The 25,924-nt window shown below is 33.8% G+C and overlaps 2 protein-coding genes across 4 annotated transcripts; one reads left to right on the top strand and one right to left on the bottom strand.

Moving 5' to 3' along the window:
- The first annotated feature begins 4,320 nt into the window (after window positions 1-4,320).
- LOC131026049 (protein ALP1-like) lies at window positions 4,321-5,337 on the top strand. The gene has a single exon (XM_057955826.1). It carries the CDS (start codon window positions 4,321-4,323, stop codon window positions 5,335-5,337), a length of 1,017 nt encoding a protein of 338 aa, XP_057811809.1.
- A 10,921-nt stretch (window positions 5,338-16,258) lies between these two features.
- On the bottom strand, window positions 16,259-20,054 carry LOC130987087 (uncharacterized). Of its 3 annotated transcripts, none has more exons than XM_057910696.1 (6): window positions 19,807-20,054; window positions 19,354-19,516; window positions 18,045-18,504; window positions 17,634-17,803; window positions 16,791-16,919; window positions 16,259-16,695 (listed from the first exon to the last, which is right to left on the bottom strand). In XM_057910696.1, exons 1-5 carry the CDS (start codon window positions 19,907-19,909, stop codon window positions 16,808-16,810), a joined length of 1,008 nt encoding a protein of 335 aa, XP_057766679.1. In that variant the 5' UTR covers window positions 19,910-20,054; the 3' UTR covers window positions 16,259-16,695; window positions 16,791-16,807. The 3 variants fall into 3 exon arrangements, with proteins under 3 accessions (XP_057766679.1, XP_057766678.1, XP_057766680.1); XM_057910695.1 differs by having other exon boundaries at window positions 16,259-16,713; window positions 19,807-20,036; XM_057910697.1 differs by having other exon boundaries at window positions 16,259-16,919; window positions 19,354-19,492; window positions 19,807-20,049.
- Between the last annotated feature and the right edge of the window lie 5,870 nt (window positions 20,055-25,924).

Consider the following 25,924-nt stretch of genomic DNA (forward strand, 5'->3'; position numbering starts at 1 on the left):
TCGATGGTTCTGTTGAAGAGATTAAATGCAAAGTTTGTATGCTTCTTTGGCAAATATGGAAGGATCGAAATATGGTGGTTTGGAATAATGTTTTTCCTGTTCCGGCGACCTCGATTTCTCACGCGATCAATGCTCGGATGGAATGGTTGGTGGCCTGGGCTAAGAACTCGACGAGAAGCACTCCGAAGACAGCCAAGGTGATCTGCAAAGGCTGGCACGCTATTCCCTCGGATACTGTCAAGTGCGATGTGGACGCAGCATTCTTCAAGGAAGATGGCTCCATGGGTATAGGGGTTATTATTCGCAACCATGAGGGCGCTTTCATTAGAGGGAAATCCTTTAAGATGCCTGGCTCAAGGAGTGTCGAAGAGGGAGAGCTTATTGGCATCAAGGAAGCTCTCTCTTGGCTTATGGAGTTGGGGTTTGAGCGTGGATGGGTGGACTCGGATAGCAAACGGGCTTGTGACGTTGTTAACACTGGTGAGAGGAATATCCTGGAGTTGGGTTCTATAGCGTCTCATTGCCGTGACATCCTCGAGCTTCTTCCAGGCATCCGTGTTCGACACATTAGAAGGGAACAAAATGCAGCTGCTCATTATCTTGCTAAGGCTGCGAGGGATATAAACTCACGTCATGTTTGGAATGAACCTCCGTCCTTTGTGGTGGATCATCTCCATGTACCATATTCATGTGATCAATAATATATCCTCTCTTTTCCTCAAAAAAAAAAAGATATAAAAACATTATAGAAATACTGCATAGGATCTAAATTAATGAGAGAACTAAAATCTGTAATTACATATAGTAATAATTACAAGTTAAAATACAATCAAAGTGGAGGCAGATTTTGCAGTAGCCATTGTAGATAGTAGAAATTAGTAATTATTCCCTTAAATATAGTTTCAATAAATTATAAAATTTCAGTAATTTGGATAAAATTGCCCCCAACTTTGTACGTACGAAACACATACTCCCTCTCTCCCTTCCTCAGAACTCTTTGTTTCTTCCTCTTTTGCACTCTTTTCCTTTCTATATCTCTGACGACTTCTTCTTTCATTGTCGTTGTCGCTGTCGCATTGTTTTCTCTAATTTTCTTCATCGCATTGTCGCCATCTTCTTCTCCAATTCAACTTATCACAGTTGTCGCCACCCTCTTCTCCATAATCCGTTGAACTCATTGCGTCGTCATCGCTAAATCTAGTTCCAAATCTACGAGATCAAGTTCCAGGAGTTCCACATCTGCGAGAATTATGATCAATGAAGATTTGGAACGAAATGGTACAAATGACTTCTTCCGTACCATTTGTTTCAAGATTTGTTGTGGCAAGTAAATGGATGGATGGTGCTAATTAGCACCATCCATTCCGTTCGTTCCAAGATCTGTCGCGTCAAGTGTTGGAACGAATGGTGCGGATGCACATTCGCACTATTCGTTCCCAGATCTATATCACATATACCGAACATGAATGGTATGAAAAAAACTCATTTGTATCGTTCGTGCCAAGTGCACAAATGGAGACAAACTGGGGTGAGGAATAATCTCCTCCGAATACGGATTCACCCGGATGTCGCCTCCCTCTTCTTTAAAATGAAATAAAGAGAACGAAATGATGAAAATAAAGATTTAGTCCAGATATTTAGTTAGATTTATGAGATTTAGTATTATTTTTTAGATTTCGTGATGATATGCACATTTGATTTGTAATTAGATTTATTGGAAAATGAAGAAAATGAAATAAATGTTGATTCAAATTTTATTTATTAATTGTACTTGGATTTGTTGAAACAAACTACAAGGATATGATGATTATTTTTGTTGAAACAAATCGCATCATCTTTTGGTGACGAATGATACAAATAAGTTCTTTCGTAACAAATGGTATGAATGAGTTCTTTTGCATCATTCGTTCTAAGTGCTGACGCACAACACTTGGCACGAATGGTGAGACATGACATGTTTGCAGCATTTATGCCAACACTTGACACAACATATCTGAAAATGAATAGTACGATTAGGCTCTTTCGTTCCATTCGTGCTAAGTGTTGCCGCGACAGATATTGGGACGAATGGTACGAATCAATTCTTTCGTCAATTCATACCAATGTTGGCCCACAACACTTGACACGAATGGTGCGAATGAGTTATTTCATACCAAGTGTTGGCATGATACATCTTGGAATGAATGAGTTTTTTTGCACCATTCGTTCCAAGTGCTTGCCTACAACACTTGCCACGAATGGTGCAAAATGTCCTCTTCGCAACATTCGTGCCAACACTTGGGGCGACATATCTTGGATCGAATTGTGCGAATAGGTCCCCTTTCGTACCAGATCTGAAATATAACTGAAAAATAAGTATTCAAATATAATTGAACGGAAATAAGTTTAATGAAAAGACACAAAAAAATGACTAAAACTGACAAGTATTTGAATGAGAATATGACCGAAAAAGTATATTTAGAGAAAATAATAAAAGAACCATTGCTGAATTTAAATGAAAAAGATGACCAAAAAAATAAATACATGTCTTCGCACTGAAACCGAAGAGAGAGACAAAGCATAGAGAAGAGTGAGAGAGAGGAAATAAGAACTAATTTTGTACAAGTTAAATTAAGGACAATTTAATCCATTTTACTAAAAGTTACCTAAAAGTTATTAAAATTATGTTGGTATACAATTTATTATTCCCTCGTCCACCAAAAGTATGGCATTTTTGGTGGGCGCACGTTTTAAGTAAAATTGTGGTGATTTTTATGTAGTAAAGAAATTGTCCTACCAAAATTTGAAATGAGTGGTTGAGATTGAATTAATGATAATTTTTTTGTAAATAAGTGGTATTTGTAAGGATAAAAGATAAGAAAAAATGGTGGGATCATGTCTTAAAATGGAAAGTGCCATAATTTTTGTGGACGCCCAAAACGACAAAATTGCCATGCTTTTTGTGGACGGAGTTAGTAATTTTTACTTCCTTGTTTGGACAATTTACACCGTTTAACACATCAAATTATATGTTGATTTAATATTTTATTATTATTTTTATTCCCTTTTCAAAGATCTTGTCATTTTGCTCTTTTATCTTCTTTTTTTTTTGAGTGAATCATTTTGCTGAAGCCTTAGGGTGCCTCCGATGGTACCCAAATCTAGTTTCTACTTTTTGCACCCGTCATTGGAGAAAATTGAAACTGGGTGCAGCCCAAAAATCGAGGAAACTAGTTTCATTTTTGCACCCAGTTTCCAGCCGACAAATGTGGGGCCCTATCTACTTTTTAAATTTATTTTTAATAGTTTTCCTCTACTTTTTCGGTTTGCTTGCATTTTTTTTTCAGACTTTATTTTTTTTGCTTTCATATTTTTTTCAGTTATTGCTTATTCGCTTTTATTGATTGTTTTACTTATTTTTATGTAACGATTACATTTTTCCCTTAAAAAAAATGTAACGATAGCATTTTATATAACGTTCAATTCTAAATTTTGCCTATATATATCCCTTCAATTTTCTATTCTTCATACATTTATAAAAAAAATTCATCTTATTATTTTCTTCTTCTCTTCATTTTCACTAGTAAAATGGTGGATTCAAGCTCTCAAAATTCTGATTCAAGTAATTCAAGCACCCAAAATTTTCAAGGTTCATATTTTCCAAATTCACAATATCCTCACATGTCTTACGCTCAATAACAATTTCCATACAACTATCAAATGTCTTCAAATTTTCCTCAACAATTTCCATTCAACTCTCCCGGCGGTCCGAATTTTCCTCAACAATTTCCATTCAACTCTCCCTACGGTTCGAATTTTTCTCAACAATTTCCGTTCAACTCCCCTGGTAGTTTGAATTTTCCTCCACAATTTCCATCCAACATTCCTTCTAGCTATTTCATGCCTCCACCAAACCAGTCTCAACAAACTAGCTCTCAGTTTCCTCAGCATTCTTCACAAATTCCAGTTGCTGTTGATGATGATGATGTTGTCGTGGAAATTGTTAAACCCACTGAAAATGCGAAGGAGACGAAGGCGATATCCAAAATGTCTTATATTCCTAGTCCACGTCAAATTGATTAAATGTGGAAGCAATACATTCGAATTTCGACAACCGATCCGATTATGCGAGAGATGGTTGCTATGCTTGATGCAGATAAAGCAACAATGCAAAGTTCACGAAGGATAAGCGGTCCTAAAAAATATAGGGATCGGGAGCGTGAAAAGGGCCATGATCGTCTCGTTCGTGACTATTTCTGTGACGAACCCATCTATGATGGCGATCTTTTTCGCAGTTGATTTCGAATGCGACGAGACTTATTTGTCAAGATCGTTGATGCGATGAGCAACTACTCACCCTTTTTCACATTGAGGCAAGATGTAACTGGAAGGAATGGTCTATCACCACTCCAAAAGTGCACCGCAGCTATTCGACAGTTTGCATATGCGGCTCCCGGTGATTCATTTGATGAGTACATGCGGATGGGTGAGAGTACTGCTTTGGAATATCTACATGAATTTTGCAGGAGTATGATTGCTGTTTATGGTGATCGATATTTGAGGACTCCAAATGCATTAGATACTGAACGCTTGCTACAAATGCATGAAGAAAGACATAGCTTCCCGGGAATGCTGGGAAGCCTCGATTACATGCATTGGGAGTGGAGGAATTGTCCAGTCGCATACAAAGAATACTATACACGAGGCGATCATGGCGTTCCTACAATAGTTCTTGAAGCGGTGGCATCGGCAGATTTGTGGATATGGCATGCTTTCTTTGGCGTCGCCGGAGCAAGCAATGATATCAATGTTCTTCATGGATCTCCATTATTTAATCAATTCCTTCAGGGAAATGCCCCACCAGTTCAATTCACTGTGAATGGTCGGATGTATAACAAAGGATACTATCTGACAAATGGAATTTATCCAACTTGGGCTTCATTCGTCAAGAGTTACCCAGCACCAGGAGATCCGGTCAGAGGAAAATTTGCGCAAAGACAAGAAGCTGCAAGAAAGGACGTTGAACGAGCATTTGGAGTGCTACAAGCTCGTTGGGCGGTAGTTCGAAATCCCGTGCGATCTTATTTTAAGGAAGACCTTCGCAATATAATGCTCACATGTATTATTTTGCACAACATGATCATTGAGGATGAGGGTGAAGAAGCGGTCAACTGGTCTGACGAAGATGCAACTCCTCAGCAACCAATACCAATGGGTACTAACAATTGGGAAGCATTTGAAAATTATCTCCAAAATCACAAGGATTTAACAAATAAACAAGTCCATCTCCAACTTCAACATGATTTAACACACATATTTGGGCACAAATCAATGTCGCGGATGGCTAGAATTAAGTAATATTAATTTGAATTATTATGTTTATGTAGTTTCAATAATAATGTAATTTTAATTATTATTTATAATTTTAAATTTAATTTATTTTATTAAATTAGATAATTAATATATAGAAATTAATTTTAAAATAAAATTAAAATATATAAATAATAATGCAAATAAAATTAATTGGGAAAATATATATATATATATATATATATATATATATATATATATATATATATATAAAGGGAGTGTATATTATGGTGGGACCCTGAAAAAGTAAGAATGGTTTATTGTTGGAGGAGATGTGAGAGAAAAAAGTAGGTGGGTTTCTAAAGCCGATGTGGCACATATGTGGCAATTTAGAAACTAAAAACTGGCTCATGGTTGGAGGCACCCTTAAACTTCGAGCGGTATAAGGTCTCTGATTCTTTTTTCATAAATATTAGATTTGTCCTTAGTATCACAGTAATATTTATAGTTAAAATAAAAAATTAAATATATATATATATATATATATATTTTAAATTGGAAAAAAATATAAAACATAAATATTTTTAATTGTAAAAATATTAAATTCTACACAATATTCACAGTTATACTACAAAACACAGAATAGTACATTAATCAAATAAAAGTTTTAATATTTCATAATTTTTTTCAAAATTGAAAATTTGCAAATAAGCTAAATAATTACATTTATTATTTTCAAGAAATAGTATTATATATATATATATATATATATATATATATATATATATATATAGGGAGAGGTTCAAACAAGAACCACTAAATAAAATTAGAACAAAGAATCATTTTAAACCATTCGATCATCAAGATCTACGGTGGATGCATCATCTTGGTGGATGAATACAGATCCTGGGTTCGAATCCTAAAGAGAGCAAAAAATTTATTATTTTCGGATGCATTAAATTTAATAGCGAATGCATTAATTTATATAGTAGATGCATTGATTTTAATGGTTCTTATGTTCTCACGATAAGTGTGGTTCTCACTATAACCGCACCATATATATATATATATATATATATATATATATATATATATATATATATATATTATAAATGTCAATAACAAATCTATTAATTTATACTAAAACTATCTAGGATATTTGTTAAAATTAGAAATTCATTATTGGTTATATAGAATCGACCGATTATAAGGCTATATACAAATATAAAATAGTTAGAATAATATTTGAATTTTATCGTATTGTCATTATTTAGACAAGTGATAGCATTCGTAGATGTTTTTCTGAGAGTTAGCACAATACCTTGATCAGTATCCTTGGATGTTCTAAGTAGCAGTTGAGATATTCAAAGCCTTCATACCTGCAAATTTTGTAGATAACTTTGGAGTTATCTTATGTAATTTGTATGGATATACTTGGCTACAAATTTACAGATTTAATGAGAGCACAATTACAGATAGATCAAGATCATCCACGCAATGTAATACCCGGGCTTTTGATGACGTGTTTAATTTCTTGAGTTTGAGTAATTAGGGTTTAGATCCCTTGTTTGATTTACTTTGTAAAGAGATGAGGAGTTATATGAAGTTTTCTTGTTATTTTTTTTAAGATGTTGAGATGTTCTTTCGATGATGTGAGAATGATGTGGGATTTTATATCTGTATTTGAGTTTGAGTATTTGAATAATTCGAGATAATTATTTGAATGAGAACGATGAACTCGGAAGTGAGATCTGAGTCCGTTAAGACGTTTTTCAAAATTATGACTTTTTGACGATGAATAGTAAAATACTGCTATTTCGTCTTTTTGTCGACTTTCAAAATCTTACGTGCACGTCGTCGAGAAATATTCTTAGTTTTTCGATACGAGTCCAATAATGAAAGTTTTTATTTTTGGACGACGAGTGAATAGTAAATCGGGATTTCTCGATAAACGAAATGAGCTCGTTTATCAGAATTTCGAGAACGAGCTTGTGTTTTCTATATTTATATAGAATTACGAGTGCAATGAAAGTGAGTAGAGGTTGAGAGGGCGAGTAACAAAGAGTATGGGTTGTTAGTTGTTAAAATGAGACGAGACGAGATATTTAACGACTAACGGGTTAATATCTTAAATATCTAACCTACCCTACCCCTAACCACCCCCAAACCTCCCAAAGCCCCTTTCCCTATTAAAGTGTTGGCTGCTACAACCAAACACTCTAAACTCACGCACAACACACAAACTCACACACACAACACCCAAAACACACACTATATTCAACGTTAATACCATTTAAGCTTTTGACCTCCGATTTGAGCACCAAGACGAGCGCCGATCATCTTTTCGATCACGTATCTAAGTAGGTAAGATCTCTACCTACGTTTTGATGGTTTTCTTTTCGATTTTCGTCGACGTCGAAAAACGTCGATTCTCGACTTTATTTTGAAACGACGTCGGATCGTCGTGAAATTTTAGTATGTTGTTCTTGGGTAGATGTTGAGCATGTTTAATGAAGGGAGTAAGAACGGAACGAACCGTAGCTATGAAACCCATGAGGGCAGCCCCGTTTTTCACATATTAGCTTGTCTTTCGATTTTTGTTTGATCGTTTTGACTTGATATTTGTGCTTAAGGGTATGCTAGAATCGATATATATTAAATTCGTATTTTTCCAAGCACGAAAATTGTATAAGTTTTTAGAGTATGATTATTTAAATTCGTGAAGTTTGGGACGTTGCATAATGAATATTATTGCGTATATGTGTTCTACGATATCACATGAGCATGCTAATTGATTTACAATTTATGGATGATAATTGTTGAACGAAATTAAAACTGGAATTCTGTCAAAATTTTACAACAGTTTCAAGCTTATGTTTCGATGAGTTTTCATTGCTTGATGGCTCTGAAATTTTAGTATGTTTATCTATGATATGTGTATTTCGTCGCTGCAAAATTTCATGTCTTTTGGATGATGTTTGGTATTTTAAAGATATTTTGAAAAAAATCCTTGACAGAATCTGTCAACTGTTGGTAGACTTCACAAAAACGTTTATATCTATTAATCCATGAAGGATTTTGCATCACCGTTTTTTTTAAACGAAACTAGACTTCAATACTTTTCTAAAAACATAAGATTTCGATTTTTATGACCTCTGAAACAGAGCAGTTTATTATTTCAAAAATGCCCTGTTCTGCTGTCATATTTTTCCAACAGTAAAAGTGTATGAGTTTCATTGTTTATTTGGCAGATCATATGAACGTTTTTGTTGGGAATTATAGACGCCAATAATTCCGCCCAGGATTGTTGTTGGGAAATTAGACACAACTAATTCCGCCCGGGATCAAGTGTGACTCAATATTGTGGATATCGACCGATATGAAACGAGAAGAAAAATGACACCGATATTTTTAACGTGGTTCGGCCAAACTGCCTATGTCCACGGACCCACACCAATATATTAGAGAATCTCAAAAGGAGGAGTACAACAAAAATACCACACTGTATTTTGTATCTGCCTACGCAGAGGCTATCTCTCAACTCACTTTTATCACTCGTGTATAACTTCCACTCAGAAGCTATCCTCACACAAGATTTCTCTCTCTCTAATATCACACCCTTCTCTGGTGTTGTTCTGGGGGTTTTGGGGTGATTACAAGCTGCTGCCATGCCTTCAATTTATAGGCAAAATGAGGGGGGAGCTTGCCGCATTTGTTGAAGAACACAATGAAGCAAAGTTGGAATTGTGCAGCAAACTTTGATTTGTTAGCAGCACACCCTTTTTGGCCACAACTTTTGATTGGCCGCAACTTTTGACCAACAGTTTTCTCTTGTGAAATTTTAACCAAATCTTCAAGGATACCTTTAGTTTTGGCTGATTAAATTTGATGGAATTTTATTAAGGTTTGCCTTGGTTTCTAATGGCCTAAACAAAATTGGCAGAAACTGTCAATCTTTGACAGCCTGCACTAAAAGAGCAATATCTCCAAAAACCTTTAACCTTTGTGGTTAACTACCATTTTGTAGAGTGAACTACACTTCATGGAGTTTTTGAGATCAATTGGTATGAGAGTTTATGATGATTGAGTTGGTTGTTATGAATTTTTAAAGATGACACAAAAACAGCAAAACTTTCTAGAAAACAACTTGATTATATTTGTTTTGATGGATGATACGATATGACTAAATGGTGTGAGTTGTGAGAGTTATGATTAACGCACATAAATGTTGGTATCTGACACTCGAACAATTGGTGTCGAGTATAAATGATAGTTTACTGATAAAGAGTTTTGATGATTTTGAATTGTTTGGTTTGCATTGAAAAGATGTCAAGATGTTAAGTTTTGAGTCGAGAGACGAGTTCACGTAGTGAGATTCACGCGTTGAAATCTCGTGGCTGACATTATATATGAATAGGTCATGTCGAAATTTTTAGTGAAATTAGAATTTGAGCATAGTCAATTCTTGTTGACCTGTGACTCAAATACATACCTAATGGAAAGTTTAACTTTCTAATTGGTTAATTAGACGAGATGAGAGCGAATAGATCTGCTAAGAAAGTGGACTTTTCGATGTGTTAAATATTAATTTCTTTTAATTGAAGCGCTGCTAATTATAACATAAGGATGTTATAATTAATGAGGAATGACGAGAGATAATAATTGTTATATTGATTAACAATCAAGAGAGATGAACATTAGAGATACTAATGTTTCATAAAAGAGATTAGATTATTAATCGAGGTTTCTTTTATAACTTCTCACCAATTCTTCATAACGATGAAGGTCCTTTTGGGAAGTAACGACTTGAGGGAGAGAGTGACGTTACTCATTGATACAGAGACACAACGAGGTGGGCATTACTTTTACTATACGTATATAGAGATCCCCTGCGTGTCGTAGGCCTCTTATACGAATGAATGCATGAGATGATTTAACTGTTAATTTCAGTTTTATATATCTATCAAACGAGTTTAATGCTACCTTTGAACAAGTTATTTCGTTACAAATCTTTGAACTGGAAAATATTACAACTGTTGTCTTGCCATAAAATGTTTAAATTTTAGTATGATATCTATCTGCTTTGGCTTTGCCAATGATGCAATCGAATTCGGGTCCTGAGCAGTTGATAGCTATCCTGCCAGGGCTAGTGTACACCAGTGACCGTGAGTCATCTAGCGGGTTGGCCGGTCAAGTGACCGTGAGAGGTGGCCACCTCTCCGGCACACAGTTTCAGATATGATAGATTACAAAAGAACTTAGTCTGATCAGACGAACTTTAAGAATCACAAATGAACTTAGTAAGCTTGGGCCTTTTTAGCGAAAAACTCCCTTGTTGTACTGTTTATGATGGCATGACAATTTACAGTTTTGAAGCATGTATTTTTATACCTAGGCATACGTGCCCACTGAGTGCTTTTGTACTCAGCCCTGCATATGTTTTCTAAATGTGCAGGTTGAGCTGATGTGATGATGGTGCTGCAATGAGCGGAGTCTCCAGGGTTGTTAATAAATAGTTAACCTGTCTAGAATATGTCTTCATACATATGTCTAGCTACTTTCCGCTGCAAGATGTTGTTGATGTTATAGTATGTTATGTCATACTTTGAGTCTTAAGAGAATGGTTTCATACGATGTATAACTTGATTAATGATATTAATTAAGTTTTATGCTGTCTTTCATAGACTGTTTTCAATTGAGTATTAATGAATAAAAATGACGAGTTTTATTAAGATGAGTAAGTTTTACGGCTATAAATGACGCCCCTTTTCTTCCCCTTCTTCTTTAACCCCATCCCTAGTCGTGGATCACTCGGCCTAACTATCCATAGTTAGGGCGGGCTGTGACACGCAAAGTCCTCATCGAGTTAGAACTCATATTTCCACCTACAATTATGAAATGATTAACTTGGGTTATAAGAGAAGATTGGAGGCTTGAAATCTATAAAAGAAGACCATATTTCGTTCAAGATCGCTGGGGATTTTCGTTCATAACAGCTCTCGCAATGTAGTCGAGAATTCTTGTTCCTGCTAGGTGTCCCCCGAACTTGTACAGTCTATAATACATTAATTGATACAGTACTTTTGTTTGTCCTAGCAGAAGAGTGTTTGTGAGTTATATACTTGAGCGTACATTATAAAAGAGTTATAAACTCTTCTTTATTTTTTGTTATTGTTTCTCAAGGGATTAGGTTTGTAAAAGAGTTATAAACTCTTCTTTATTTTTTGTTATTGTTTCTCAAGGGATTAGGTGCGCCTAGAAAGCTAGTCATTGTCTAGCTTTCAATTATTCACCGACGTTGGAGTTTTGGGAAGATTTAGAGGCTAAGTAAGAGGGTGTCTTATTGTGTAAGTCATTTGTACATCTTAATTTCATATAGTGGATAATTTTCCATGGACGATGCCCCAGACGTAGGTAGTTTAACCGAACTGGATTATCATTCGCTGTATTTTATCTTTCTTACACATTCACTGTTACAACACATCTCACCACATGTTTTATGGATTAGTCATTCTTTCAATAATATTGAATTAACGTCAACTAAGATTACATACAACCGTATTCACCCCAGCGGTTGCGCAATCACCCCAGCGGCCGAGTAAAAATGGCAAATTAGGCATACCACCTAATTAATGGCCATATTTTAATGTTTTAAGATTAGGGGCCAAAAATTAATTTTCAATCTTCATTATGGCCATTTGACTATATTATTTCATATATTTATATAAAGGGTAAATATCATGAAAATCCCTAAATTATACCCGTTTTATCAAAAATACCTTGAAACTTTCGAAATGTTATCTAAACCCTCAAACTATCAATTTTTTATCAAATATATACGACATTTATTTTCCGGTCACCAGAAACGTGATGTGGCTCGCCGGATGCCACAATGTAATTTAAATTCTATTTTTTTTTAAATGACATGGCAAAAACGACTTCGTTTCGTACTATATCATTTTTTAAAAATCCACTATGGAATTTAAAATTCACTTCTATCGTATTTGAAATTCACGCTAATACGTTAAAAGTTATTCTTCTATCGCGTTTATTCCTAATTCTAGGTTATTAGCGTGAATTTCAAACACGATAGAAGTGAATTTTAAATTTTAGAATGATTTTTTTAAAATGATATGGTATGAAACGATGTCGTTTTTGCCATTGCATTTAAAAAAATTGAATATAAATTACATTGTGGCATCCGGCAAGCCACATCACGTTTTTGGTGACCGAAAAATAGATGCGGGATATATTTGATAAAAAGTCTAATAGTTTGAGGGTTTAGAGAATATTTTAAAAGTTTCAAAGTATTTTTGATAAAGCAGGTATACTTGAGGGGTTTTCATGATATTTACCCTTATATAAAATATGTAAATTTATGATTAGTGGTCATCTTTCCTGAAAAATGATTAGCGGTCTTCCTCTAAAAATTAAAAGATTAATTAGTGACATTTCATTAAGATATTAATAAAGGATTAATTTAGTATCATGTATTTTTGTTTTTACTTGAATTTAGTATCATGTATTTTTTTTAAGGGAAAAGGTGCAGATTGGCCCCCGAAGTAGTAGCCCTTATAGCGTATAACCCCTCTTACTCACTGTGTATGCAACTAAACCCCTGAACTCCGAGAAAAGGGTGCAAATTCCACCCTCTGACCTAACGCCGTTAAGTGTCCGTTAACGTTTGGGTTTAATTGCACCCTCTACTTCAGGGGTGGATCTGCACCTTTTTTTTTTTTCAGCAACCCACCTCCGGCATCAACTTAACCGCCCCCGTACTCATCGATTCTGACTTGCACCTTGTCAGCTCGCACGCGCCCAATCTCTTGGTTGTCGACTGCCCACCGCTTAATTAAAATTAAAATTTTGAATATTGCATCAATTATGACCTTGAGTTGTATTTATTTAAAACTTTGTCACCAATTCAATTTGAAATTAATAAATTGATTTTAAATAAAATTTTTTTTTTAATATAGTATAGATAATATTCTACTTGTCTCCTAAAAATATATAGTAGTATGGATGTCACGAATTTTGATAAATATTAAAGAGAGAAGTAGCAAATAGCCCCCTATCATACAACCCCCTAACACGTTTACCTCCCTATCTTTTGATTTTGGGCTGTTAGCCCATCAACATATCATAAAGAGTGCAAAATGCCCCCTGCTCTTAACGGACATTTAACACCGTTAAGTATTTTTCATTTTTTTTTAATTTCTTACTAATATTTCTTACTATAAGCATATAATTTTTTTGAATTTAAATTTAAATGTTTATAATATTTTTTTTAAATAAAATTATTTTTGAATACACACACTTTTACCGCGTTCTTAATTAATACAAGGTTATCTTTGTCTATCGAATTATTTCTACTTCCATATATCGTGTATGCTTTTGGGTTTTTAATTAATACAAGGTTATCTTTGTTATGTTTTATTTTTATATACTATATATTAATTGGTACAATTTATTTTTTTGTTTATAATATATATATATATATATATATATTAAATCTCATCTAACTTTAATTGTTACAAGAACGCAGTGAAAGTGTGTGTGTATTCAAAAATGATTTTATTTAAAAAAATATTACAAACATTTAAATTTAAATTCAAAAAAAAATATGCTCATAGTAAGAAATATTAGTAAGAAATAAAAAAAAATACAAAAATACTTAATGGTATTAAGTGTCCGTTAAGAGTAGGGGGCATTTTGTACTCTTTATAACATGTTGAGGGGCTAACAGCCCAAAATCAAAAGATAGGGAAGTAAACGTGTTAGGTTGTATGATAGGGGACCATTTGCTATTTTTTTCAATATTAAATAAAAGTATATTATCAGTTGAAAAAATGTCCCATATTATGAAAAATAGAGATAAAAAATACAAAAAAATGTGGTAAAATAGTTCAAATATAAAAAAGCATACTTTTGTAAAACAGCCTAAAATGATAAAAACGGTGAATGTTTGCAAGAGACAGAGAAAATATAAAAAAGCATACTTTTGTCACCCATGCAGTCGCTATTTTCACAATCTATGAAATCGACAAAAATTAAGTGATATATGACATAATACATATGAAATCGATAAAAATCAAGTGACATGGCACAACACAACATACGCTTTCATATATTAAATGGAAGCGAATCTAATTATATCCAGTGAACTGCAATGGATTACTTATTGATTGATCAAGTCGCTTGATTTTGATAATATTGGCCAAGTAGTATAGAACTAAGAGCTGATCTTGGGTATATTCGAGTGTACCGTATATTTGAATTGATTCGTATTTAAATCCTAACCTGTATTTTGATTCAAATTCATATCTTGACTCAAATCGTGTAAATGACACTATTCGATTATACAAATGACACTGCCTGTAATTGACATTATTATGTTATACAAATGACACTATAACACTGTAAATGACGGGATATTATTCAGAAATATAAATGACACTTCCTGAAATTGACACTATAAAATCCTACATATATTATAACAAAATAAATCTTATCCTACGTGGCATCGTATAATCACTTCATTCTAATTTTCCTCAATTCTCATTTATTCTTATTTATTTATATATTTCTAATCAGTTTTTACATTATAGCAAAATAAATCAATTCCTAAGAGAATTGAGAATTGATTATCTAAACAGTTTATATATTTCTAATCAGTTTATATATTTCTAATCAGTTTTTACATTCATTCAAAATTTTGACGTTCAAATGTTATATTTGATCTTTAGAGCTTCATATGATTATCTGGTCTTATTAGGTTCATATGAGATGATACTCAGATGACATATGTTTAGTTAAATTATTTCTTATTTGTCAAATTTAAAGAATTTGAACAAACTTAATACTCCCTCTGTCCCCCAAACATCTTCCTAAGAGAGGATGACACGGGTTTTAATAAAAGTTAGTTATGTATTTGATAAGTTGAGAATGAGTCCCGCAAAAAGTGATAGTTAGTGAAAGTGGAGAACGAGTCCCACAAAAAGTGAAATTGCAAGAATAATAATTAGTGAAATTGTTTTCAAAAATAGGTTAGGAATATGTTTTGGGGACGAACCAAAATAGAAAAAAAAAAAAAAAAAAAAAAAAGGTTTGATGGACGGAGAGAGTAAAATATACGATTAACAGCAGATGTGACGCATCAGTCGTACATCATATCATACTTTAAATTTACATATTTTTTTCTTCTAAAATCTTCAATACCACATCAACTTTTTATAAACTTCATCAAATGAATATTTATATAAAAATGTATTTCTATTATCACAACCTACATTTAATTGGCGAAAGTGATTAAGATTAATATTATTTCAAATATTGCATTACTAATTTAATTTAATCATATCAAATTAATTAAAGAAATAATTTATATATAAACTATTTCATATGCTATAGTAATAAAAATAACATAAAATAATTATAAATGATGACATAAAATGATTCCCGTCGAATTTTGACGGGTTTGACGCTAGTTGTAAATAATACTATAATATTTTAAATAACACTATAAGATTAAAAATGACACTATAACATTTTAAAATGTCACAGTATCATTTATATAATTGAATAGAGTCAATTATAAGCAGTGTCATTTGTATAACTGAATAGTGTCATTTACACGATTTGGATCCGAATGCAAGTTTGGATTAGTATGCGGGTCAAGATCTAAGTACAGATCAATTCGAGTATACGATACACCTGAGCATACAGGAGATTTTGTGTAGAACTAATTGCTAAAACCGTGGCCGAACTACTAAGTTGTAAAGAATTCGCAAAAATTAATAAATTGAGCCAGATGTATGTGTATTTTTCACTATTTGACTCCCCCTGTTTAGCAAAAGACTGGAATTACTTGGGCTTAGTAGAAAGCTCCGTAGCTTTTAATTAAAGTAAAAATTACTAAAAACGATAATTTTGTTTAAAACTATAATAAATTAAATAAAATGCATAGGAATTCAAAAACGACATAAAATTGCTATTTCTCATAATCTCCTCTACGAAAATTTATATCTGAAACCAAAACACACTAAAACTAATTTCTATTTCTAGAATTCAAAAGGGAGATTTTTGGGAATGATTTTAGTCTACAGTGAAACATAAATCTAATCGATTTTCAGGAGCAGCGCATACCTTCTATAATGTCGACGCAGCAAACAGGAAGGAGTTGCACAAACTGCATGCAAAGTTGAGAAAGCTTATTTAAATGCATACTTTTTATGTCTGAGACCTTCGCAGTGCTCCGATTTCATGCCAGAAATTTTGGACAACCAACTTCCTTTCCTCTGCTGCCATGACGATCTTGAAACAAAATATTCTCCTACTCGTAATAAATCTCCTACTCGTAACAAATCTCGCCCATGTATTTACTAAATCACCTGCCCGTGCCGCTATCTAAAATGCAAAGCATTACTGTTGAATGGAATAACCTAAACTTCAATTTCTGATAACCAACGAGTAAAAACTATGCACACAGGAAGATGTAAAACCTCAAATTCTTGTACAATCAAGATCTCTTCCATATGCTCAAAATTCCATTTGCAAAAGACTTTAAGTTATTCCACACCGAGGATTTCCTTTGAGATTCTGCATAGTTGTGAGGCTCTTCTTGCAGCCGCCTACATTGAGGATAATATAAGAGATTCAGAAAGATACAGAGCATATGACGGTAACAGTAAAGTTTACAAGCATGCAATAGATATATACTTTTGAATATATATTGATGTATGTGCGTGCATAAATTCTCTAGGCATGTTATGTGCAGATCTGTCAGTCTTGAGGGTGTACAGGTGGGACTCAAGTCATCACCAACATCTTATAGATTAAACGGTAACCTTATTTGCAATTTTACATAGAGCACCTGAGCAAGACTGATTTTTACGAGGTTCAGGTTGTAGGATGGGGTAGAAGAGTTTTTTCAAAAAGTTTAGATAGTTATCCTTGCAATAAAAGAAAATACAAAGCTACGAACGAAAAGACTGTTTACTTAAAAATAGGAACGAATCCCATGCAGCATAAAAAGGTTCATAACCAGGACTAAAATGCCATGGCTTTATTCGATGTCATAGTGAAAGTGGGAGCTGGCAAAGAGAAAGAAGGGGAAGAGGTGAAATCAGTGGGGGGCCTGGAGGGAATTGAAGAAGACTTGTAGAAAATTACGACAAAAGTAAGGCAATCCGCATGGAGACAACATAATACCAAATACCACGTGCTTCAATAATTTTAAACTGCTAAGAGTTCTAAAATTTCTATTCATTAGATAGACTTGAAATTTTCCTAATGTGAATCCAAAAGCTCTTCCAGATGCCCACGTAAAGACAAAAAAGAATTACCTTCCAGATATTTCTGCGGACTCCACTGGCCAAGCCTTGTGTTCTAAAGCATCGGACAGCACCTTGTCTTGAAGTATCTCATGTTCCTTTACATAATCCGGGTTCCGGCTACTTTCAGGTTTGTCAATCAGGTGGTGAAATTGAGCTCCCACATCTTTTGGTTCATCAATCTTACAAGACAGGAATAGTAATTTAATATTTTTCATTCAACAGCCAAAAAATAGGAAAAAGAAGGTTATAATGAAATGCACATACAAATATCAATATGAGAACAAGGTGCAGAACACCGGGTTATAATCAACCATAAGAAAACAACTTTTGGCAAGAAACTGAAGTAAAACTGAAGGAATTATATTCTTGGAGAACTACCTGCATTGTAATATTGAAAAAAAAGTGGGTTTCATCACTTACCTCAACTGAAACAAATTGGTCTTGCTTTGATTGAAAGGTCATGGAACTGGAATTCTCAACATACTCCAAGATGGGTCTGGTATCTTCACCTAGCTCCTCCTTGGCTTGAGGAACCTCTTCAAACTTAGTGAATATCTTATCTTCTTTCGTGGCGCTTTTCTCCAAGGAAGTGTCCTTAGTATCCATGGGTCGTTCTTTGGAATTGCATAATATCTCATTATTTTCAGTCATGCTTTTTTCCAAGTTAATGTCTTTAAAATCTATGGCATTCCTGGAATTATATGCCATCTCATTCTTTTTCGTTGCACTTTTTCCCATGGAGACGTACTTAGAATCAGAGGATTGTTTGGAATTATATAACATTTCCTGCACGATCTGCCTGACATAATAGTAACCGCCACCAACTTCTTTTATAGTATGAGAAAGTGTTGGAAACTTCCCATCGTTTGTTATTCTGTACCTGTTGACCAGTCCATGAGATGGTTTTTTAAAAATTTCTCATGTATGGTTATAAACTTATCCATACAAATTGGATAAGCAATCAGCCAACTTAGGGGTATTGGGTAAACAATCATGTACATTTTTTTGATATAGCAATTAGCATAGCTCATTCTTCACGAGCATCACCATTGATAGAGCTAGTTATTAAAGTAGTCTATTATAAACTCTCTTCACAAAAGATACTCCATATCCCGGACTCGGAGCAAAACTTGAGGTGAGGGTGAAGCTCATCGCCTAAAGCAGCAATAACAAAAGAATATAGAAACAAGGAGGAACCATATGTGGGCAAAATGCATTAGAAGGAAAATATCTATATATGGTGCTTATTCATGAACATTCAACTACAAAGTGTACGAACATTAAGGTTGCATTCTCTAACAAGTTTTCTTACTATGAAGAAAATATCACAAAAAACAAAGGCTGGCCAAGCAATTCCAATGGATTGAGCTTCGAACGGGCGACCAGATCGAGAATTTGGAACAGTTAAAGTATTTGTACCAGCAATGAATCACCACTGATCAGAACTATAAAACAGATAACCTTAAACACAAATCAGCATTCTTTGATAACTACAGCCTAGAGGTACTACAAATATAACAAATTCCAAACTGAGAACAAAACACAATTGGCAGCAAGCATCACTTTCACGTCTTGTGCGAACATATCACAATCAATTGATACCAAACGGAGAAAGGAAATAGACTTCAATAGCATTTATCAATCATATTCTTTGAAACAGGCTATTACTATTAAAATGACGCAAATTTAATTTGCAGCCGGAACCAAAGGAAATTTGAAGAACACATACTCGTTAACAAAGGTTTCCACCATAGCTCTGCGGTCATTCTTTGAGGGTCTTTTGCGGGATTTTCTGTCTTCCAGCACACTAGTTGCAGAAGAAGCAGAAGCATATAATCGATCACATCTCAGTATCCTTGACCCATGCCCTAGATTGGAAGCATCAGTTAACTCTGCCGTTGACATGTATCAAGCATCAATAAATCTGAACTACTGTGGAAATCGACCAAACAATTCTAAACAAATGAGCTAGACTATATATGTATCAGAAACAAATCATACAACAATCTTAGTAGCGCTGTAAAAGGAGCGGATCGGAGAAGTTCCAAAATTACGATAGCATACTAAAAGCATGATTTCTACTTCAAGGAAACAAGAATTTCCGCACAATTCGTTTGCTAAAAACGCAATCAATACAAATTGAACAATCTCTCAATAGAAAATTTGGCATGTCACATTTTACCCGAATGCAGAGAAGCACTTGAAATTGTGGTATCTTGACGCCATTGAAACCGAAGAGAGAAGCCGACATTAGCAGATCGACAAACACTACGAATCAGTCTCATTTCGTCTTCATCTGTAGAGGTCTGCCATTAACGGAAAAGGAGATGTAGGAGAGAGTGCGGCCAGGGTTTAAGGCGGGGTTTAATTTGATGCGTTCGAATATGGACGAACAAGGTGAATTCGATTAGGGTGTCACCAACTTAATCCAACTTTTTAAATTTAGATTTTTCTTTTATTCTCGAATACTTATTATATTCTCATAACAAATTAATGTAATACAAATATATAATTGTTACCAATTTTAGTAGTATAAAATTTATACTATGGAACTATTTAACAAGTTGGAGGAGGTTTCTTATACCCACATTTGTATGATACCGCGTGGATCACTTACATACTTTAATAAATAATTTGTAAGAATTTTGTTAGATACTCAAATAGGATATTTATAAATATTTTTATTCAAATATATCATTAATATGCACCATGAATTTGTGAATAAATTTATATTTCAAGTTAAGATATAAGGGATATGGCCAAAAAATACACCGATCAATTTTATTTTGACTAAACGTTGACGTGGCATAATTAAAACCATTTGGCGTAGACGTGGCTTTTCATTAATTATTTTATTTTAAAAATTTTGCAATTAAATAAATAAACTAATAAACCCTAAATCAGTTTTCAAATTGAAGAAAAACAACAATACGACTCTCCCTTCGACCTTCTCCAAACACTTGTCCTCACATCCCACCCATTTTAGCCAGAAGCTCGGCCTATCCCTCGTCGCAAGTTAGGAAGTCGCGCCGCGCGAGCCTTGCCATCACGGATTACGCCTCTCACCGAAAGCTCCAGATGTGCAGCTCCGAGCCTCTACAATCCAACACCACAACTCCAATCTTCAAACACCGTAGCTCCGACCTCCGAGCCTACGAAGTTCAACCCGATAGCAGCAACTTCGGCTTTCGAGCCTCTGAAGTTCATTTCGACTGCCAACTAAGCTCTGATTTTTTCGAAAGTCAAATTCAAATGAAAATTGCAACAAAAATATAAGTTCATGTTTTCTTTTTAATTAAAAGTTCAGGTGAAAATTGTAAATTTTACTAAAATTCGTATATATATATATATATATATATATATATATATATATTTTGCCATAATTCCTAGGATATGTAACAAATTTGTTCACAAGCTAATTATACGATAGGAAACTCTTAATTTCAAATTTAGTTGTTTAGCTTACGATAGGAAACTCTTAATTTCAAATTCACAAAAACTTGGGTACAATTGGGTGTACCGTACAACCGAGTTGATCCATACCTTGACCATGACTCATATCCGGATCCAAACCAACATCATGGCTCAAATTGTGTAAATGATACTTTTCGGTTATACGAATGACATTGCCTACAATTGACAATTTTTCTTTATATAAATGACAACATTTTAAAATGTTATAGTGTCATTTACAATCTTACTAGTATACGCCCATTCGTGCGATGCACGACGGACATCGAAATTTAACGATAAATTTAAATAAATAATAAAAAAAATCAAAATATAAACAAATAAAAAATATGTTTTAATAAAATATAATAATTCACATCAATTACTCAATAAAATCATGAATTTAAAAATGTAAATTAGCAATTTATAAAAAGTGTAATGATAATAATAGTTATTATATAAATTTAAAAATTGTTCGATAATGAATATTTGCATTATGCATATATTATTCATCATAATAAATAGTAATTTTATACACAAACATAAATAAAAAGTTATAGATTTTTAATAAAGAGAAAGCAAATAAAATATTTAAATTTTTCATAACTTATTCATTTTAAATTCATTTTTGATGAGTTTTATACTATACTGCATATTGATTTCATGATAAAATTTGATGACGTTTAAAAAATAACTATTCAGTATAAAAAAGTAAAAAGAAAAAAGTAGTTAAAATTTTGGTAGAAGAAGAGAGAAAAAAAGAGAGGGAAGAAACTCCTCTTTTATATATTATATAGATAGTATCAATTACAAAAAGTGTCATTTATATTTTTGAATAGTGTCAATTATACACAGTGTCATTTACAATGTTATAGTGTCTTTTATACGCATGCAATGTCATTTGTATAACAGAATAATGTCAATTACAGATAATATCATTTGTATAACCGAATAGTGTCATTTACACGATTTGGATCAGAATGCGAATTTGAATCAGAATGCAGGTCATGATTTAAATACAGGTCAATCCAATTGTACGATACACCCGATTGTACCCAATACCACCTCTTTCAAATTTAATTGTTTAGTTGAAGTTAACTCTTAATTTCAAATTGTCTAATTGACAAGCTTCATTAAACATACTCAAGCCAAACTAGCTTTTATTACATCGAAATCTAAATAGCTCACAACTAATCTGATTCATTTATGTATATGATTAGTTAATTGCTTTCAAATTTTAATTGAAACATCGTAATCGCAAAAGTGTTCTTTAAATATGTACATTCAATGTATACATATCTAGATATAGGGAGATCATAAATAGAGCTAATAGTCGAAAAATACACGAACTTTCACCGAATTTACATATTGCACATGACCTTCAAAAATAGCCTCTGAATACACCACCTTTTAATTTAATTGCAAATTGCACACGGCGAAAATTTCGATTACGTTTAAGTTTGACCGGCGATGAGGTGGACAATATTTAACATATATAGCATTACACGTGGATTTTTTTACACGTGTGGCTCTACAATACACACTTTTTTTTGACATGGCATTACTCTTAATATTTAAAAAAAAAAACAAAAAAACACAAAATTGAAAATAAAAAATTGAAGAAGCCGGAAACCCGAAACCCCTTTTTCCAAAATCTCGCTCCAGCCTCTCACCTCCGCGACAGATCCGCCTTTGCAGCCCTAACCTCCGGCGCCGCCTCTGACCTCCAACCATTTATTCTCTCGCTCAAACTCAGGTGGAAATCTTCTCCTAAATCGAGCCCTAGGTCTCTCTCGTTCTCCGTCTATAAGAGAATCGTCGTCGCTGCCGAGGGGCCGGCGAGGACCGGTGATTGGCCGTCGTTCCACACCCTCTTCCTCCGCCCCTCTGTTCCTATTCAAATTTTTCTTCTCATCTCTGAAATTATTCTTCAAATTTTTCTTCTCCTTTGTTCCTCTTCAAACCCTCATCTCCTTCATCCTCCTCCGCCGCGCGCCCCCCCTGAAAAACCCTCCTCCGGCGTGGCGGCCTTGTGGAAGTAGCAGATAATTTGAGTGCTCTGTGACTCGTGTATGAAGTGAGAGGCGCACCGGATCTGGGCTCGTGTGCAGATCTGAGGATTTCACCTAGGATCGCGCGATGACTCCGGCGGTCCCGCTCAGTTGCTCCAAGTCTGCACCAACCTCGAGAACCTGAAATCGGCGACGGAGGTTCATTTGTTGTTCATTTCCTTTTCTATTTGCAGATCTTGTGAGAAAATGGAGTCTTGTGAGGGTTTGATTGTGGTGACTGATCAGGCAGTGGTGGTGGATTGGAGTGGCTGGTTTCAGGTGGTGGCGGTGGAGATTGCAGATTTGGGGGGTTTTTTTTTAATAGTTATAATCACTCAAAACGACGTCGTTTTGAGCGTTAGATATAACTACAAAACGACGTCGTATTACTTGAACGTCGGTCTTCCACGTAGGAAAATTCCGGGAGCCACGTTAACAGGGATTAATGTGTTGGTCAACGCGTGTGCAATTTGCAATTAAATTAAAATGTCATGTATTCTGAGGCTATTTTTGAAGGTCATGTGCAATTTGCAAATTCGGTGAAAGTTCGTGTATTTTTTTGCTATTAACCCTCATAAATATAATGTTACATATAGCCCACGTCATTTTTATTTAATTATTTTTATATATTTATTTTAATTTTAATATCTCATATATTATTATTAAATTATTAATTTTATAAATTACATAAAAATCAATGTTTGATTTGTTCTTTTATCAATTATATGTAACATAACACTTATCTACATGAGAGATCATATAAAAATAGTCTTTAATATGTAAAAAGAGTTTTGGCAAATAAAATCTCTAACTATTTTAGAATTGTAATTTTAACGTGACTTTTGAAGTGTAGCGAATTAAATCACCACCTTGCCAATTTTTGTAATTCCTTCCCTTTCAATTTTTTTTTCATTCGCCAAAGTGTTGTCGTTCCTAAATGACGCCGTTTCATACAATTTTAATTAAAAAAAATCTCCAAATTATAAAGGAATCGTATCATGTATTTGCACCATAATTTTCAATATTCAGTTATTTTATTGCAAATGATATCATACCTTGGAGAACTAATCCACGTAAACTCCAACTCAACAATCTGACGATCGAAAAAAATTGAGGGACGGAATTGTAAAAATTGAAAAGGTGATGATTTAATTCGTCACACTTATCACATTAAAATTACAAATTCTAAATAGTTTGTGATTTTATTTGTTAAAACCATATGTAAAACGTGAATTACTCTACATCGTTTTTTTAAGATTATTTACAATTTAATATCCTATCTTTGAGGCCATTGGCAATTTAGAGTAACTCTTTAAACCTCAGCAATAAAGACTCAACCTTTAACATTCCTTGCATTTTTTTTCTTGCTCAATTTTATGCACGATATTTAAATTGTGATTTAGACATTCTCATATTCATATTAACGTCAAAGTTCAAAATTTATCAAAATTTATCGAGGCTTTTAAAGTTAATTGTCTCAATTATATTCTCATATTGTCAATTTTATCGTTTGATGTTGGGAATTGAATATCAGAAAAGCTAAAAATAAAAGAAGAAAGAATTATAGTTTTGACAACAAAATATCACAAGTTACGACAAAGTAAAATAAAAGAGGTGTGCAACAACTATATATCCAAAATAAATCGCTTAAATAGTGCGAATAGAAGCAGAAGATAAAGCGTTTACATGCTGAGAAAAAAAAAAATACTCCAAAAAACTAAATATCACCGACTAGAAGCACATCAAATACGTTGTTTTATATACTTTCCCCACGTCTGATTGGATGTTTTTAGAAGTGAGAATAAAAAAAATACTCCAAAAAACTAAATATCACCGACTAGAAGTACATCAAATACGTTGTTTTATATACTTGCCCCACGCCTGATTGGATGTCTTTAGAGGTTGAAAAGTGAATCAAGTAATTAAATCCATTACTTGTTGTTTGGTTTGGGTAATGAGATAATCATTACCCTTACTTGAGGGTAACTTAATCATCCAATTTGTTACCCCTCAAAATAGAGGGGAAACAAAAGAAAGGGAATCCTTTACTAATGTTTCCTTTCCATTGTTAAACCAAACACTCAATAAATGTAATGATTATTATTACAATTTCACTTCTTTATTTGATTTCATTCCCTTTCCATTCCTCTACTTGAACCAAACGAGCAATTATTTTCGATCATAGAACTTTGAATGATCTCACGTAGTAGAAATACATCAAATATACGCCGATCTGTTTCTTTTAACTTCATCTCAAATCCATTTAACTCACATAGCTTTTCACAATTAAACTTTTACAATTAGTTTTGCTTTCTAAGTTTTCTTATTATGTTACTAATGTATAGTATCATAATTTTTTTTTTTTCTGGAACCCAAACATTGATCATACAATTCGACGATTATATAGATCACTGGTTAACTTATTTTTAGAGAATTTAAAGGACGTGTCTTTTTTAGCATAGAAAAGGGGAAGCGTCTTCTTTAAATAAACTATGCATTTTATCTACTTATACTAAGAGCATCCACAGCGAGGACTCACGGAGCGGGCGCGCACCCGGCTCGCGCGAGCCCCCTGCCATTGTTGAGCTGGGAGGGAACGATCGTGCGGGAGTGCAGGAACGAGGCAAGCGCGGAGAGGAGAGAGAAAGTCACGTGGGGATACCGTTCAATAGGGAAAAGGGGGGATTTTTTTTTTGACAAAAATATATTGCCGAGCCCAATAAAGATGGAACTCACTGTTGCCGAACCTGGTGGCTCTCACGAAGGGGCCCACCATAGAGACCGAAATGTTGGCTCTCA

The sequence above is a fragment of the Salvia miltiorrhiza genome, chromosome 5 (genome assembly GCF_028751815.1).
Source record: "Salvia miltiorrhiza cultivar Shanhuang (shh) chromosome 5, IMPLAD_Smil_shh, whole genome shotgun sequence".
Lineage (NCBI taxonomy): Eukaryota > Viridiplantae > Streptophyta > Magnoliopsida > Lamiales > Lamiaceae > Salvia > Salvia miltiorrhiza.